The 18,643-nt window shown below is 42.9% G+C and overlaps 1 protein-coding gene across 5 annotated transcripts in view; it reads left to right on the forward strand.

Moving 5' to 3' along the window:
• The window catches only part of bbs9 (Bardet-Biedl syndrome 9), a 161,779-nt gene that overhangs the window by 80,291 nt on the left and 62,845 nt on the right, over positions 1-18,643 (forward strand). For all 5 annotated transcript variants that reach the window (XM_034289085.1, XM_034289084.1, XM_020041396.2 and 2 more), the window contains one exon: positions 12,220-12,336. In XM_034289085.1, the coding sequence (XP_034144976.1) occupies positions 12,220-12,336 (117 nt within the window). The remainder of the gene's footprint in view (positions 1-12,219; positions 12,337-18,643) is intronic.

Here is an 18,643-nt window from a genome sequence, read left to right on the forward strand (position 1 = left end):
TATACTCAGAGTTTATTACTAAGTACTGGTATACTCAGAGTATATTACTAAGTACTGGTATACTCAGAGTATATTACTAAGTACTGGTATACTCAGAGTATATTACTAAGTACTGGTATACTCAGAGTATATTACTATGTACTGGTATACTCAGGGTATATTACTAAGTACTGGTATACTCAGAGTATATTACTATGTACTGGTATACTCAGAGTATATTACTATGTACTGGTATACTCAGAGTATATTACTAAGTACTGGTATACTCAGAGTATATTACTAAGTACTGGTATACTCAGAGTATATTACTAAGTACTGGTATACTCAGAGTATATTACTATGTACTGGTATACTCAGGGTATATTACTAAGTACTGGTATACTCAGAGTATATTACTAAGTACTGGTATACTCAGAGTATATTACTAAGTACTGGTATACTCAGAGTATATTACTAAGTACTGGTATACTCAGAGTATATTACTAAGTACTGGTATGCTCAGAGTATATTACTATGTACTGGTATACTCAGAGTATATTACTATGTACTGGTATACTCAGAGTATATTACTATGTACTGGTATACTCAGGGTATATTACTAAGTACTGGTATACTCAGAGTATATTACTAAGTACTGGTATACTCAGAGTATATTACTAAGTACTGGTATGCTCCCTGTAAATAGGTTTGCTCCCCGTATAGATCTCACTACTGGTGTTCTCCCTGTAAATGGTGTAGAACCCCGTCTATATACTGTATATAAATATATGTTGTCTCTGTCTCATGACACATGTATGCAGCCACCACTCCTTAGGTGTGGGGGGTCTGGTCGCCTGTTTTCAGTGTTACACGTGGTTCTCTCTTTCTCCTCTTCAAAGCCTCGCCTCATCTGACTCTGTGTGTCTCGCTCCAATCACTAAGGCAGCCTGCTATTACACTGGTTTTAACAGCTGCCTTTGGCCCTCACTCACACACACACACACACACACTAACCCTAACCTTTTTTATTCAGCACCTGATACACCTGCCATTTGCCACCTCTAAACTGTTAGATATCTCGATCCACTTCACTGCACTTACGGTCTGTTCGTGGTTGCTGCACCTGGAGATACTGTACTATTGTAAATCCATATGTTATAGCCACCATCTATGTACGTCAGACTTCCCCTAGCCGCCCCATTACACCCATTCCATTCAGAGTAGGTGTATGTACTTAGTGAATTAAAGTGATTCTGATTGCTAATTCCACTGTTTGTGTTGCTCTGTCATTACATTGAGTGTTGGGCTGGTCTGTGTGTGTCTGTATCTGTATGTGAGATCCAGGTTCATGTGTACATGTGGGGACCAGATGTTCCCACAAAAACCAGACAGATCAGTCCCCACAACGTATTCTGGTCTATTCCCAGTAGGATTATGTTTTGGCTTACAGGTTAGGTTTAGGGAAAAGAATGGAAGTTAATTTTAGGTTTTGGCATTAAGGGTTATATGGATTCCTGGGTTTCAGAGACAGATGGTAGAGAGTTTGTGTGCAGTCTGCACATTTGTTCATATGTGAAACACTCTATCCCCTCTTTCCTTTATTTCTCACCCCTTCTCTGACTCTCTCACCCTCTCTTCCTCTCTTGCCTTGTCTGTTGTTCAATCCATCCATGACTGGGTCAGTAAAAGAAAATCAGGTGTCTCTACTTAAGGTTTATCATGAAATGAACTTGGTCCAATGATGTGTTATGGCCTTCTTGTGTTTGTGTATTTTGACTGTACATCTGTTGCATTTCCTGTCTGTCTGTTCTGCCTCTTTGTCCGCCTGAAGAAGGAGATTGATAGTCCTACCCTACACACATAAACAAACTGTACCCACATCATGTTTTTACATAAGTCACATACATCCTACCCACATCATGTTTTTACATGAGTCACAGACATCCTACCCACATCGTGTTTTTACATCAGTCTCAGACATCCTACCCCCATCGTGTTTTTACATCAGTCACAGACATCCTACCCCCATCGTGTTTTTACATCAGTCACAGACATCCTACCCCTATCATGTTTTTACATCAGTCACAGACATCCTACCCCCATCATGTTTTTACATCAGTCTCACACATCCTACCCCCATCATGTTTTTACATCAGTCACAGACATCCTACCCCCATCATGTTTTTACATCAGTCACAGACATCCTACCTCCATCATGTTTTACATCAGTCACAGACATCCTACCCCTATCATGTTTTTACATCAGTCACAGACATCCTACCCCCATCGTGTTTTTACATCAGTCACAGACATCCTACCCCCATCGTGTTTTTCATCAGTCACAGACATCCTACCCCCATCATGTTTTTACATCAGTCACAGACATCCTACCCCTATCATGTTTTTACATCAGTCACAGACATCCTACCCCCATCATGTTTTTACATCAGTCACAGACATCCTACCCCCATCATGTTTTTACATCAGTCACAGACATCTCAAACATTACTAAAACATTTGTGTCACAATTATTGGCACCCCTAGAAATATGAGCAAAATATGTATAACAAAGTGTATATACTCACACATACACACACCGATCAGCCATAACATTATGACCACCTGCCTAATATTGTGTAGGTTCCCTTTTTGCCGCCTAAACAGCACTTACCCATGAAGACATGGACTTCACTAGACCTCTGAAGGTGTGCTGTGGTATCTGGCACCAAGATGTTTGCAGCAGATCCTTTAAGTCCTGTAAGTTGCGAGGTGGGGCCAACAGATGCTAGATTGTATTTAGATCTGGGGAATTTGGAGGCCAAGTCAACACCTTGAACTGGTTGTTGTGTTCCTCAAACCATTCCTGAACCATTTTTGCTTTATGGCCATGAAAGGGTGCACATGGTCTGCAATAATGCTTAGGTAGGTGGTACCTTTCAAAGTAACATCCGCATGAATGGCAGGACCCAAGGTTTTCCAGCAGAACATTGCCCAAAGCATCTCACTGCCTCCGCCGGCATGCCTTCCCATAGTGCATCCTGGTTCCATCAGATCTCCAAGTAAGAGATGCACATGCACCCATTACATCAGGCCATCCACGTGATGTAAAAATACATTTGATTAATCAGACCAGGCCACCTTCTTCCATTGCTCTGTGGTCCAGTTCTGATGCTCACGTGTCCATTGCAGGCACCTTCCGCAGTGGACATGGGTCAGCATGTGCACCCTGACTGGGCCATACACAACACACTGCAATCCACTGAGTGTTCTGACACCTTTCTATCAGTACCAGCATTAACTTTTTTTTGTCCCTTGTCAAAGTCACTTGGATCCTTACTCTTGCCCTTTTTTCCTGCTTCTAACACATCAACTTTGAGGACAGAATGTTCACTTGCTGCCTAATATGTCTCACCCAGTTACAGGTGCCATGATAACAAGATTATCAGTGTTATTCACTTCACCTGTCAGTGGTCATAATGTTATGGCTGATCGGCACACAGTATATACACAGTTTGGTCCGGAAATATTTGGACACTGACACAATTTTCATAATTCTGTCACTGTATCACAATGGATTTCAAATTAAACAACCGACATGCAATTCAAGTGCAAACTTTCAGCTTTAATTCAAGAGGTTGAACAAAAGTATCATATGAAACGTGTAAGAATTGCAATCATTTTCATACAAAGTCCCCTTATTTCAGGGGCTCAAATGTAATTGGACAAATTAACACAATTGTAAATAAATGCATTTTTTAATACTTTGTCAAGAATCTTTTGCAGGCAGTGAAGTCTGGAATGCATGGACGTCACCAAACGCTGGGTTTCTTCCTTTGTGATGCTTTGCCAGGCCTTTACTGCAGCTGTCTTCAGTTGTTTGTTCATGGGTCTTTCTGCCTTAAGTTTTGTCTTTGGCAAATGAAATGCATGCTCGATCAGGTTAAGATCAGGTGATTGACTCTGCCATTGCAGAATATTAGAATATTCAACTTCTTTGCCTGGGTTGCTTTCGCAGTATGTTTAGGGGCATTGTCTATCTGTAAAGGTAAGCGCCGTCCAAACAACTTCGCAATATATCCCTATACACTTCAGAATTCATCCGGCTGCTTCTGTCTTCTGTCACATCATCAATAAACACTAGTGACCCAGTGCCATTGGAAGCCATGCATGCCCATGCCATCACACTGACTCCACGTGATTTACAGATGATGTGGTATGCTTTGGATCATGAGCCATTCCAAGTCTTCTGCATACATTTTTCTGCCCCTCATTCTGGTACAGGTTGATCTTAGTTTCATCTGTCCAAAGAATGCTGTTTTAGAACTGGGTTGGCTTTTTTAGATGTTTATTGACAAAGTCTAATCTGGCCTTTCTATTCTTGAGGCTTATGAATGTTTTGCACCTTGTGGTGAACCCTCTGTATTTTGATCTTGTGAAGTCTTCTTTTTATGGTAGACTTGGATAATGATATGCCTACCTCCTGGAGAGTGTTCTTCACTTTGCTGGATGTTGTGAAGGGGTTCTTTTTTTACCATGGAAAGGATTCTATGATCATCCACCACTGTTGTCTTCCGTGGACGTCCAGGCCTTTTTGTGTTGCAGAGCTCACCAGTGTTCTTTTTATCTCAGAAAACTCCAGCCTAAGTATGTCCTGTTTCACTTGCACTGAGAATTCCTTTGACCACATGTTGTGGGTTCACAGCAACAGCTTAATTGATGAAGAAACAACCAAGGAATAGCCCACACCTGTCCATGATACAGCTTTTGAGTCAATTGTCCAATTTATTTTGGACCCTTGAAAAAGAGGGGCTACATATTAAAGAGCTGTAATTCCTAAACCCTTCCTCCAATTTAGACGTGAGTACCCTTGAATTAAAGCTGAGAGACTGCACTTTAAACAATATTCATTATTTCACTATAACTTGAATATATTTTGGTAACCAGACAAAATAAAACTTGTCTGTGTCCAATTATTTCCGTACCTAACTGTATATATATTCTGTTTAAGATTTTGACCTACATTCCTGAAAACGTGAGTTGAGCTGCAGACGAGAGTCCACCAGCCAGGATCAAGGACTGAAGGATCTGTTCCCTTCCTGTGTTTTCTCCCATTTTATCAAACATTATATGAGATGACTCAGAGCTGTTATCTTTGCAAATGGGGGGCTGCGCAAAGTACTAAAAATAAGGTTGATAATTCTGTATTTAATATATATAAAAGTTAATTAAACACTAATAAAACAATGTATTGCTTGCATTGAAATACCTTCCCACTTAGATTATTTTAACAATATTTAAATATATTATTTTCACTTGAGTTCTATGTCTCTCTCTCACACATACTCAGCTGGCATCAAGCATTTTTGGAAAATGTTGGGAGATCTTAATCTTCCAACACTTAATGTATGTGTTTGTATGTGTGTGTGTATGTGTTTGTGGTCATTTATTTTAGCATTTGTTCTCTACAAGAAGCAATCTCATGTGTCCTCTATGGACATCTCTAATTTAACCTCTAAATATAGAAGCTTCTCCGTCCTGAAATGTCTCCCCTTCCACAGGGAATTCCTTTGAGTGTCTTTGTGACTACTTCCTAATCTGTCTTTGGGAGCCATTTCTGACAAGGTAAACACATGTATCTTGTCTGGTGTTTGAAGCCTTCTTTCTCAGCTGTTTTGGGAGGATTCCAGTTATGCCGTGTGGTTAGGAGAGCTATTCCAGTAGGACTTAAAGAGAGGGAGAGAAAATAGAGCTAGCAATGAGCAGATTTGCTATCAGTGAATGAATGGGATCTGCTGTGTTAGCTAAAGCTCTATTTAATACTCACCTACTTCATGCGGTTAGGAATTCTTCATCTAACCCTTATTTAGAGAGTGCAGTCTCTGTCTCTGTCTGGATCATGACCACTCTCTCTTTCTGTGTATACCATACATATTTATGTGTACATATTAAGTAGAGTTGACACAAAACCTTTCCGTATTGCATATGTCTAAGGCATGTTGACGGGTATCACATTAAGAACCTATTAAGAACCAACACAGATGTGAAGTTTGAAATTAAGCAAGTTTGCTTATATGGCTACAACAATCCAGCTAATATTTACGTCTGGAAATCACCAGGGATCTCACAATGTAATATTGTCACAATATCATATATAAGAAGACAATGTGTAACCTAAGTGATTTTAGTCCTGCTATTACTACTAGTTTTAGTAGCTTAAATTGTCATGAAAACCAAGCTGTGGTGCACTTCAATGTTTTAAACACATGGTTATATTTACTGTTAAATGAATTCAGACAATTTACTTTGATATGGATGTTGTTCCTATAGCCCAGCTCTATGATCAAGTGAGTGCTGTCTTTGGCAGTGCGTCAGTGTTTGGCCATATATCTTTCAGTACTCAACAGTATGACCATAAAAAGAGCTGTCTTTCTAGGGATCTCCCTCAGCTCCTGACTTTTACAATGTTACACTGTAAAGACTGGAAGAGAAAAATGCCTCAGTGTTGACTTTGTGGTTTGGACTGTGAAGGCAGACAGGTAGATCAGGTGTCTTTTTTTATTCTCGCACACACACATTTCCTCTATGGAAAATCAGGAAGTGTACTGCTTTTTGAGGGAGCGAGAGGGTCACATCACCATCTGATGAAAAGATCTTAGTCCGGACCAGAGAGGGTCTTCTGAACCACTACACAATGGTCTAATATGTTCAAACCACTGGTTATTTGGAAAATGCCTTCTAAACGTCTTTGAAAGGTTTGTTATAGCTTTGACCATAAACAAAACGTTCCATAGTTGTAACCATAAATGATCTACTGAGATTCCACAGTCTAGTAGTGAATCTAACATGGCCAACCGTTTAAGAACAGAGACCAAAGGACACAACAACCAAACAGTCCTGCGGTTTTGGATCAGAACCAACCAGGTCTTCCAGACCAAATACCCTTCACATTCTAGTACATGTGACAGTGTGCATCTCATGTGGCGGTCTGAGAGGGGGGCTGCCCTGGCTTGTGTCTCCTCACCTTAAGTGCTCCATTTCAGGCTAAAGGTGGTCCAGAGGTGGGGGCCCTTTCCTTAGCTGGTGTTGATGTAAGGCCGAGCAGAGGTTAGGACACACACTCAATCCTTGTCTATACCAACGACCCCCCCTTTCTTTCTCTACACACACACACACCGCCGCAGCCTGAAATTGCAAGACAGCGCAAAAAGACACGCTTAGAAAAACACCTGCCCAATTAAAGGCTGCGTATCCCATTTCAAAGGAGCCCACAGCCAGGGAGAAGGAAAAAAAACTGAGGCTGCCTGTTGCCTTTCAGCCCAGAGTAACCCCATGGGCCATCCCAGCGAATTGGTCTCACCAAACAGAACAAGATTGGCTTTATAGCAAAGGATAAATATTAGACATGGATTAGGCTAATCTGCCTAGAGGTAGAGAGCATTTTAAACAAACACGCACACACGCTTTCACACTTAACTACACACCCAGACAAGCACACGTGTTCGCACATACCACCACCAGCTCAAGCGTTGTGTTTTAAGGATGTAAAATGAAAGTGGTGTAAAAAAAAAAAAAAAGAAAAGGAAACAGGCGCCGGGGATTGGGGGGATGGACTGAGGAGGAAAGGAGTCACAAGGGGTCTGATTCCTAGACCCTAGGAGGTCCTTAGTTCCCACTGATCCCTGGGAGGGAGCAGTCAATAGCTTCCACTCTTACAAGCACAAACACAGCTATCCACAGTGGATTGGACAGGTATTCACCCACTTGGGATTTGTTTTTGTTATTAAAAAAAGTGGGGTTCAAATATATATATATATATGTTTGAACCCCATAAAAATCATTAGCATTATTATCAGCCTAATACTTTTTTTTACTGCAAGCTAGTTCAAGAATTAGACCTTTTCATTAATTTATTACGGCCTAATGAAATTGACCATCAAGAGCTCTGTGGTTATTTTATGATGAAAAGGGCATCACTTGAATTGCTTAGTAGTGCCTAAGAAACTAGTAAATGCAATTGTTTGATGCCATCCTGCCTTCTAAATCAAAATCAAACATTGATGTCAATGTTTGCATTTAGCAATTGGATTTTATACTCTCTTGGGCACATCTCTGCAATGCATATTAACTCCATTCTTTCAGATCTGTCTTCCAGTGAGACCTTCCAACATAGTAGGATACATGCTACTTAAATGGGTGCGGTCAGTCTTGTGTATTTGCTATGCTATATAATGTATTTGTCACTGTACATTTTTAGGAATAATTTCAAGCAACACACTTGGCATTTGACTGTCTTTTTCTGGATCTAAAATTAAGCAAATTTAACTGACATGATAATGTTAGCGAGACAGCTGGTCTACCATTAATGTAGCTTGGAGCCAGCTAGCTCGCTAACTGTACCGTGGTTATATTGTAGCTACCATATGAAAATATTTTTTAATCAACTGTTACTATATTGCTAGACCTATTCTGCAAAATGTACTGTGGCCAAACTAGCTAGCTAGAAAACATTTACTAGACTTTATTTTTGATATTTTTCTTTCTGTGTAATATTGGTATTTTTTGTGGATTCACTAGAATGTTCTTGATTCATATACAGTTTTCTACCTTCAAAACAATTGAACTCTGTTTTAAAATCAACAGTGACTCACTGTGACATTCCTGAGCAGTTTCCTTCCTGTCCTTCAGCCCCGTTTAGAAGGACAACTATCTTTGATGTGTCTGGGTGGTTTTATACATCATCCACAGCATAATTATTAACTTGGCGATGCTTAAAAAGATGTCAATGTGTGATTTTTTTTTTTACCCATCTACCAATCACTGCCCTTTTTCCATCAGGCTTTCAAACAGCTCCTTGGTCTTTGTAGTTTAACCTGTGTTTGAAAATAATTGAATGAGATACCATATAGATGTTGTATGTATAGGAATCGAGGAGTTGATGGACTTTAGAAGTAATGTTCAGCCATGTCATTTTCTATCTAATTTGTTGAGCCACTTTTGCGTTTGCCTAATCAATATGTATGGAGTAACTATTTGTACAACATGTAATTATATTTAAATAGCTTGTATACAGTACTTATGTACAGTAGTTATATACAGAGTCGAAGTGCAGTGATGTGAGTTTGTTGAGGTTAATGTATATAAAGTTGGGGTAAGTGGGCTGGACAACATAATATAACAAACAGTAGCAGCAGCAGCAGTATTTGATGGGCGTCTACGCGTGGGGGATTAGAATCTACTGTGTGTGTGTATTCATAAAAAGTCTTTACTAAAGGGTTTGTGCAGAAAGGCGACCATGCAGTAAGCCAGAGTAGCCATTGAGTAATCATTTTGCAGTCATGTTTACCATTCTTTTCGCTTGGGGGTAGAAGCTGTACAATTCTTGACACAGTAAACTGGTAATGCTTGCTGTGCCTGCAATGCAGTAGTGTAGGGACAGTCTATGACTTGCTTGGCCGGAGTCTATCTAGGCCCTTCCTTTGACATCGCCTGGTGTAGAAGGTCTGGGTGGCAGGAAGCTCGTCCCCAAATTAATTTGCGCCAAGTTCTGCAGTGCTCTCTCATCTAGGTCGGTGCAGTTGCTATACCAAGCACTGATGCTGCCTATGAAGGTCCTCTTGATGGGGCAGTGGAAAACATGAGGCTCTGAGGGTCTTCCTGTTGTCCATTATCAGCTCCTTTTTTTTGTTGTTGAGAAAAAGGTTCTTATCCTGGCGCCACACTGCCAGGTTTTTCACCTCCTTACACATTGGCCGTCATCATCATCAGTAATCAGGCCTGTGTATTCGTGATAGTGCCGGAGTGGTGGGTAAATGGGGAGTACAGGAGGTGGCTGAGCATACAGCCCTGAGGGGCTCCAGTAATGAGGCTCAACGTGGGGGTTGCTGGCCACCCTCACCACCTGGGGGCAGGATGTCGGGAAGTCTGGGACCCAGGTGCAGAGAGGGGTTCAGTCCCAGGATCCAAATGATGAGCTTGAAGGCCTGTCTGGCTTTGAATGCTTCGCTGTAGCCGATGAACATCCTTCTCACATAGGTATTTCCTTTAGTCCAGAGTGAGACCATAGTGGAGTGCAATAGTTATCACTGTTGTAGTGTTAGACTCAAATATCAACTAATCCCAATTTTCATGACTTGACTCAACCACTGTTAGGTCCAAATATAATGGGACACTGGCACAAGTTTTGTTATTATGGCTGGTTACCAAAATATATTCAGGTTACAGTGAAATATGGGCTTTAATTTCCCTCAGCTTTAATTTGAGGATATTCACACTTAAATTGGAGGAAGGGTTTAGGAATTACAGCTCTTTAATATGTGGCCCTCTCTTTTTCAATGGGCCGTAAGTAATTGGACAATTTAATTAAAAGCTGTATCATGGACAGGTGTGGGCTATTCCTTTGTTATTTCTTCATTAATTTAGCAGGTAAAAGGTCTGGAGTTGGTACCAGGTGTGGCATTCACATTTGGAAGCTGTTGCTGTGAACCCACAATATGTGGTGAAAAGAGCTCTCAATGCAAGTGAAACAGGCTGCAAAGAAAATCCATCAGTGAGATGGCAGGACCATTAGGAGTGGCCAACAGTTTGATACATTCTCAGAAAAGAAGAATGCACTGGTGAACCCTGCAACACAAAAATGCCTGGACGTCCTCAGAAGACAACAGTGGTGGATGATCGTAGCATCCTTCCCATGGTAAAGAAAAACCCCTTCACATCATCCAGCCATGTGAAGAACACTCTCCAGGAGGTAGGCATATCATTATCCAAGTCTACCATGAAGAGAAGACTTGACAATAGCAAATACAGAGGGTTCACCATAAGGTGCAAACCATTCATAAGTCTCAAGAATAGAAAGGCCAGATTCGACTAAAATCATCTAAAAAAACAGCCCAGTTCTGGAACAGCATTCTTTGGACAGATTCTGTAACAGAATGATGGGAAGAAAAATTATGGAGAAGGCTTGGAACAGCTCATGATTTGAAGCATACCACATCATGGCATGGGCATGCATGGCACTGGGTCACTAGTGTTTATTGATGATGTGACAGAAGACAGAAGCAGCTGGATTAATTCTGAAGTGTATAGGGATTTATTGTCTGCTCAGATTCAGCCAAACTCAGCAGTTGATTGGACGGCAATTCACTTTACAGCTGGACAATGACCCAAAACATACTGCGAAAGCAACCCAGGGGTTCTTTAAGGCAAAGATGTGGAATATTCTGTAATGGCCGAGTCAATCACCTGATCTCAACCCGATCACGCATGCATTTAACTTGCTGAAGACAAAACTTAAGGCAGAAAGACCCATGAACAAACAACAACTGACTGTAAAGCCAGACAAAGCATCACAAAGGAGGAAACCTAGTGTTTGGTGATGTCCATGCATTCCAGACTTCAAGCAGTCATTGCCTGCAAAGGATTCTTGACAAAGGATTAAAAATGTAAATTTTTTATTTGTCCAATTACATTTGAGCCCCTGAAATAAGGGGGCTGTGTATGAAAATGGTTGCAATTCCTAAACATTTCATGCAATATTTTTTTCAACCCCTTGAATTAAAGCTGAAAGTCTGCACTTCAATTGCATCTAATTTCAGATTTTGTCAGGGTCCAAATATTTCCTGACCTAATGATATATGCTATGACATTGTGCATTTATGAAGCATATAGCGTGGCCTGTTATAAAACCTAGGCTGTATCCGTCTTGACAAAAAACTAAACATTTTGTTTGGCAAACTTAATAGACTCTTGGTACCTGTGCCACTGTCAGTAAGTAAACATGTTGTGGCACAGATAGAAAGACAAATGGATAGCAAACCATTTAGTGACAGACTTCCTCTTACCTTTCCAATATATTTGACTGGGTAAATAACATTATACCCGTCAAAGACTTCAGCCATAGTGACTTATGACTTGTGACTTAATGTAACGTTTGAATGTATCCGTGTCCTAACAGAAACACGCAACAATGTGGCCCAGTACGATCTCACTTGCTTGTGCCTTGCTCTGTTCACCTTCTTTCAGAGGTTCTGCCCACATTGGAAATTAAAGCTTGTCGCCTATCTTGGTTTAGTTCGAAAAATCTTTGACAGTAATGCATATTTACAGTAGGGGTTGGCTGGTTGCCTACAGCAATCTAGTTGCCTACACCTCATTTACAACACACTGTTAATTATGAAAACTGAAGAAGGAAAACCTGAAGGAGTTGAAAACCATGATAATCATGCGCTTCTGTGGGTCCCATAGGGGGCTGTGAGCCAATCGCTGAGGCTGTTGCAGACCTGGATGAGCCGCCCATACAGGAGTCTGCTGCCAAGTTCATCAAGAAGAAACAGCCGTCCAAGAAGGTCAAGACCAAGACAGGTCAGTCTGAGGGTGGACACGCGTGGGCCAACACACTCACAGGACACACGCTCACAGGACACACGCTCACAGGACACACGCTCACAGGACACACACTCACAGGACACACACTCACAGGACACACACTCACAGGACACACATTCACAGGACACACGCTCACAGGACACACGCTCACAGGACACACGCTGACAGGACACACACTCACAGGACACACACTCACAGGACACACACGTACAGGACACACATTCACAGGACACACGCTCACAGGACACACGCTCACAGGACACACGCTCACAGGACACACGCTCAGAGGATACACGCTCAGAGGATACACGCTCACAGGACACACGCTCACAGGACACACGCTCACAGGACACACATTCACTGGACACACACTTACAGGACACATGCTCACAGGACACACGCTCACAGGACACACGCTCACAGGACACACACTTACAGGACACATATTCACTGGACACACACTTACAGGACACACACTTACAGGACACACACATACAGGACACACACTTACAGGACACACACTTACAGGACACACACATACAGGACACACATTCACAGGACACACGCTCACAGGACACACGCTCACAGGACACACGCTCACAGGACACACACTCACAGGACGCACACTCACAGGACACACACTTACAGGACACACGCTCACAGGACACACACTTACAGGACACATATTCACTGGACACACACTTACAGGACACATATTCACTGGACACACACTTACAGGACACACACTTACAGGACACACACATACAGGACACACACTTACAGGACACACACTTACAGGACACACACTTACAGGACACACGCTCACAGGACACACGCTCACAGGACACACGCTCACAGGACACACACTCACAGGACGCACACTCACAGGACACACACTTACAGGACACACGCTCACAGGACACACACTTACAGGACACATATTCACTGGACACACTTACAGGACACACATTCACTGGACACACATTCAGTGGACACACACTCACAGGACACACACTCACAGGACACACACTCACAGGACACACACTCACAGGACACACACTTACAGAACACATATTCACTGGACACACACTCACAGGACACACGCTCACAGGACACACGCTTACAGGACACACACTCACAGGACACATATTCACTGGACACACACGTACAGGACACACACTCACAGGACACACACTCACAGGACACACATTCACTGGACACACACTTACAGGACACATATTCACTGGACACACACTCACAGGACACACACTTACAGGACACACAATCAAAGGACACACACTCACAGGACACATATTCTCTGGACACACACACTCACAGGACACACACACTCTCACAGGACACACACTCTCACAGGACACACACTCTCACGGGACACACACTCAGCCACGCTCTCACAACATACATGCACACACAAATAAACAAAGTCGTTAAATGTGTAATCCTAATTTTCTGATTCCCTTTGCCTACTGTTGACGAGTGTTGGGCTGCTTGTCTAGTAGTGATACGGTGTTCAGGTTTTTTTTCCATTTTAGATCTGACACAGTGGTCAGGGGTTCGGCTGATGTGTACTCTCTTTTTAGGGTATGGTGGAGTTCTACTTTGCTTAACTAGCTCTCTATTTGTTTTCTTATTATTTGGTAAGTTCTGACTGCGTTACCAATAAGTGAGGTGTGTTTGGTTTGTGAACAGAGCCCCCAGGACCAGCTGCCTTAGGGCTTTGTTACGCTACTCTTTTCCCGAGACCTAGAGAAGGCACTAATTGTTTTGTTTTGTGAACTTGCTATGGTAAATGATTATGCAAACTAAGATCAGTCTACCTAGCGTTTTGTTCTCTTTCTCTCAATGTAAACAATCCATTAGTAGGCTCGTCTCTAGGTTAATTACTCTGCTAATTAAGGCTTTGTTATGGAAATACATTGTTTTCTGTGGTTAGACAGGCTACATTTGTGCTGTGTTCACAAATCCTTTTGAGCGTGTGCTTGCGCAGTGGTCACTGCTTTTTCAACCAGTCAAAGAGTTTGAGAACGGATCACTGATTCTGTAGGCTATAAGCTAAATGTAAGATATCATAATATCACATTTCCCTTGATTGTTTCCAGTGCTGATGTGGAAATGATGTGGAGTCATGGTGTCCTTCTCAGCCACTCTACCGAGCAATGCATGACTTTTCTCTACCTGTTTTGTTAAATCATCAGCTTTTTGGAAATAGTTTGTATAGACTATATAGCAGTGAATTGGTGATAGCTCAACAGGCACCACATTAATTATATTCAACTCTGTAGGCTGAAAGCTTACAAGAAACATGGTTAGTTGGCTAGTAAACCAGCTAGTCATATCACCCATGTGTTGCTAGTAGTTGATTATGAGATGATTGGTTGTTGGTTTTCTAAAAGCTGTGTCAAAAACGTATCAGGGATAATCGCCATCCATAACACTGATTTACGATTGTTTTAAAAATCTCTAATCGACTCAGATTAATTGACCAGGCCAATCAATTAGTCCACCTCTGTTCTGTATATCGAGTCTCAGTTGGGGGATTATATCATTAAATGGAGTCTTTGTTGTTGAGTGGCTGCCACACTTACAACCATAAAGGGCAGTTGGTTCTATTATAGTATTTTAAGCCATATTCTAATTAGGAGGATCTCAGGGCATTCACAGTCTTGTTGAAGTTACTTATGGTGTTGATGTGTAGGCCAATGTAAATGTAGGTATTTGTTTGTTCTGGGCTGACAGTGGCCAGGTAGGATTTCTATTGGTGGCCCCAGTGCGCCTGAATGTGTCTAGGAGTTTGCGGTGGCTCTGGTGTGACTGAATGTGTTGAGGTGATCGAGGTGGCCCCGGTGTGACTGAATGTGTTGAGGTGATCGAGGTGGCCCCGGTGTGACTGAATGTGTTGAGGTGATCGAGGTGGCTCTGGTGTGACTGAATGTGTTGAGGTGATCGAGGTGGCTCTGGTGTGACTGAATGTGTTGAGGTGATCGAGGTGGCCCCGGTGTGACTGAATGTGTTGAGGTGATCGAGGTGGCTCTGGTGTGACTGAATGTGTTGAGGTGATCGAGGTGGCTCTGGTGTGACTGAATGTGTTGAGGTGATCGAGGTGGCCCCGGTGTGACTGAATGTGTTGAGGTGATCGAGGTGGCCCCGGTGTGACTGAATGTGTTGAGGTGATCGAGGTGGCCCCGGTGTGACTGAATGTGTTGAGGTGATCGAGGTGGCCCCGGTGTGACTGAATGTGTTGAGGTGATCGAGGTGGCCCCGGTGTGACTGAATGTGTTGAGGTGATCGAGGTGGCCCCGGTGTGACTGAATGTGTTGAGGTGATCGAGGTGGCCCCGGTGTGACTGAATGTGTTGAGGTGATCGAGGTGGCCCCGGTGTGACTGAATGTGTTGAGGTGATCGAGGTGGCCCTGTGTCGAGGTGCGGCTGTAGGCTTCTCTGGTTGGAGACTGAAGCCCAGATGGTCTGCAAACAGACATTTTATTTCCAAGGCCAGTAGGGAGAGGCCAGGTGCTGCTGCCTGTTCTTGACGACCTCTTCATGTAACTGTTTAAAAGAGTGGGTCTCAAGCAACACCCCTGTCTCAGAGGCCATGAGAGAATAAATCTGTGGATTTGTTGCCAATTTGTACCGCGGGCTCTCATGGCCAAATTAAGTCAAAAGCTTTTTTGGAGTCTTCTGTTATGTTTGTCGATTATGGTGTGTAGGTTGTCCTCCTCTCTCTCTCCCTCTCTCTCTTCCTCCCTTTCTCTCTCCCCCTCTCTCTATCTGTGTCTTGCTCAATTTTCAGTTCAATTAAATTCAAAAGGGATTTATTGGTATGGGAAATCTAAGTTTGCATCTCTATCCTCCCCCCTCTCCCCCTCTCCCTCCCTTCCATCTGGTTCTACTCTCCTCCCTTCATCTCTCCCTCCCTGATTGGATGTAATAGCTGGCAAATTGCAATTTTTCCGGCCATTATCAAAATTGAGATTTTGGGTGAGCGATCCAAATGGCTTTTTAATCAAATGAATTAAGGCTGAAGTAGGACTGTCTGCTGTAACTGATGGGGAAAGACTGAAGTAGGACTGACTGCTGTAACTGATGAGAAAAGACCGAAGTAGGACATAATGCTGTAACTGATGAGAAAAGACCGAAGTAGGACATAATGCTGTAACTGATGAGAAAAGACCGAAGTAAGACTGACTGCTGTAACTGATGAGGAAAAGGCACCATTATTTATTTATTTATACCCTGATAAGGGACATTTTATTATGTTTGATTTCCAAACATAATTTATCTTGAGCCATTTAATCAGACTTGTGTGTGTGTGTGTGTGGGGGGGGGGGGGGGTGATGGGTGGCTGGGTGGGGGGGCGTGTGGGCATGCATGTTTGTTTATCACGTAAACCGGCATCCTTAGACAGACAGAGGGGTCTGTATTAAATTCACATGCTGAGGAAATAGGGACTTAGTTGATAAATGAATGCAACTGGAAGCTCCTCCTGTAGCTGATGGCTGAGAGGGGGCAGAGAGAGAGGGAACGCAGACACGTCTCCACTCAGAATCTCCTGGTTTCAATTGTCTTTTCTTTGAAGCCAACTAAACCGAGTGTTTAGACGAAGAGAGCGTTTGGACTTTGTGTGTGTTAGGCGTGCATGCATTCCTGGTTGCGCCGCTGTTTGTGTGTCTGTGTGTGTGTGTGTGTGTGTGTGTGTGTGTCGGCAATCCATGTGTCTTCAGTGTGGTTAATCCAGCCAGGCGTCTACGTTAATGAGCTGAGCTCCACTGAGGAGGTGTGGGAGACACAGACAGGCGACGTGTGGGATCATTACCGACTCACACACACTTCTCGAGGAGACCAACACACATACACACACCCACAGTGCACACACTGCTGTATTAGACAAACACCCAGTTTATCTGTAGGAAGCTGACACTCCTTGAACACAGAAATGCTTGATCAGACCCACATAGAGCACAGTTGAACAGCATACATTTGGCAGACGTCTGTACCCGATCAAATGATCACGTGTGTACACAAAAAGATGCGGTGCTATTAAAATTCCACTCTGCTAGACCATTAAAAGAACCAGAACAAAAAGACAGAGGCAAACCAAACAAACAAAAGAGATGCATTTCCCCTGTTAACCCTAATGAGAAAATACCACACAGACACACACATTTACTTGTTGTTATTATGACAGAATCAGCTTTTCGAGAGCTGGGAAGAGAATAAGAATTTAGAATAAGTGGGTAAAGAACAGAAAGAGATAGACAAACTACTGGGACATTTACAGGCCCTGGTCTAGGAAGAAATGGAGAGAAAGAGAAGGAAGAGTGAAGGAGAGAGTGAGAAGAACCCGGAGTAAATAAAGAAATAAATTATGTGTTAACCATTGTTGGGGCTAAACAACATACATACATATCTGTGAAGTGGTTCCACCATAATTCAGAGTTGTATTGGATAGGCTGTGTGACGGCTATTCATGGACATTCGAGCTAACCTACCAAGAGAGGAGTAAGATGGATGGTGCCCTTTCTGAATGTCAGTTAGCGGGAATTCCTCTGAGAACTGACTTATGGTCAGGCTCTGTTCAAGATTCCTCTTGTGGAGATGGCCTTTTGGCCTTTGCAACGAAGCAGTGGGAAAGGTCAAAGACGAACTCCTCCACTAAGTCAAACCCAGCCCGGTGCAGACCTCCTTACGAATGTAAAGTCTTAGTAAATGGCCGTTGAAGTCGACATTCTGTGGCACTCGAACAGGGAAACAATGACGTTCTGCACTGGTGTTGTTGACACAGGAGGCCGTTCGCCACTAATTGTAACGCTCTTTGTTACGCTCCCTGAGTCCTGTGGTTCTCCACTATGATGTCGTCCCTGTTGAATCCCACCTGCTTCCCAGGCCATGCTCCTGGGTGGGGCCGGGGCGCTGCCTAGGAGTGACTGGCGGCAACGGATATCTGTCAGAGTATCCCCTGGGTCTTAAAGCCTGCCTGGCTCTAGCTGTCTCGCTCTCTTCCCCTCACTCTATTTCGCTATTCAAAGGGTCTTCGTCGACATTTTTTCTCTCTTTTCCTCCCCTTGAGAAACAATTCCTAGTTAGTGTGTGGTGAGAGGAGAGAATGGAAAACAATATCAAGTCAAAGTGAAAGAACTCCTGAAAGGCAGGCGCACCTAGACGAAGGCAGAAGGGGCGGCAGAAATAAATCAGTTTACACCTCTGTAACTACCTTCTATTCCATCACCTGAGACGAACACACCTTCACTTACCTGTGGCAGAC

This window comes from Esox lucius, chromosome 20, assembly GCF_011004845.1.
Source record: "Esox lucius isolate fEsoLuc1 chromosome 20, fEsoLuc1.pri, whole genome shotgun sequence".
Taxonomy (NCBI): domain Eukaryota; kingdom Metazoa; phylum Chordata; class Actinopteri; order Esociformes; family Esocidae; genus Esox; species Esox lucius.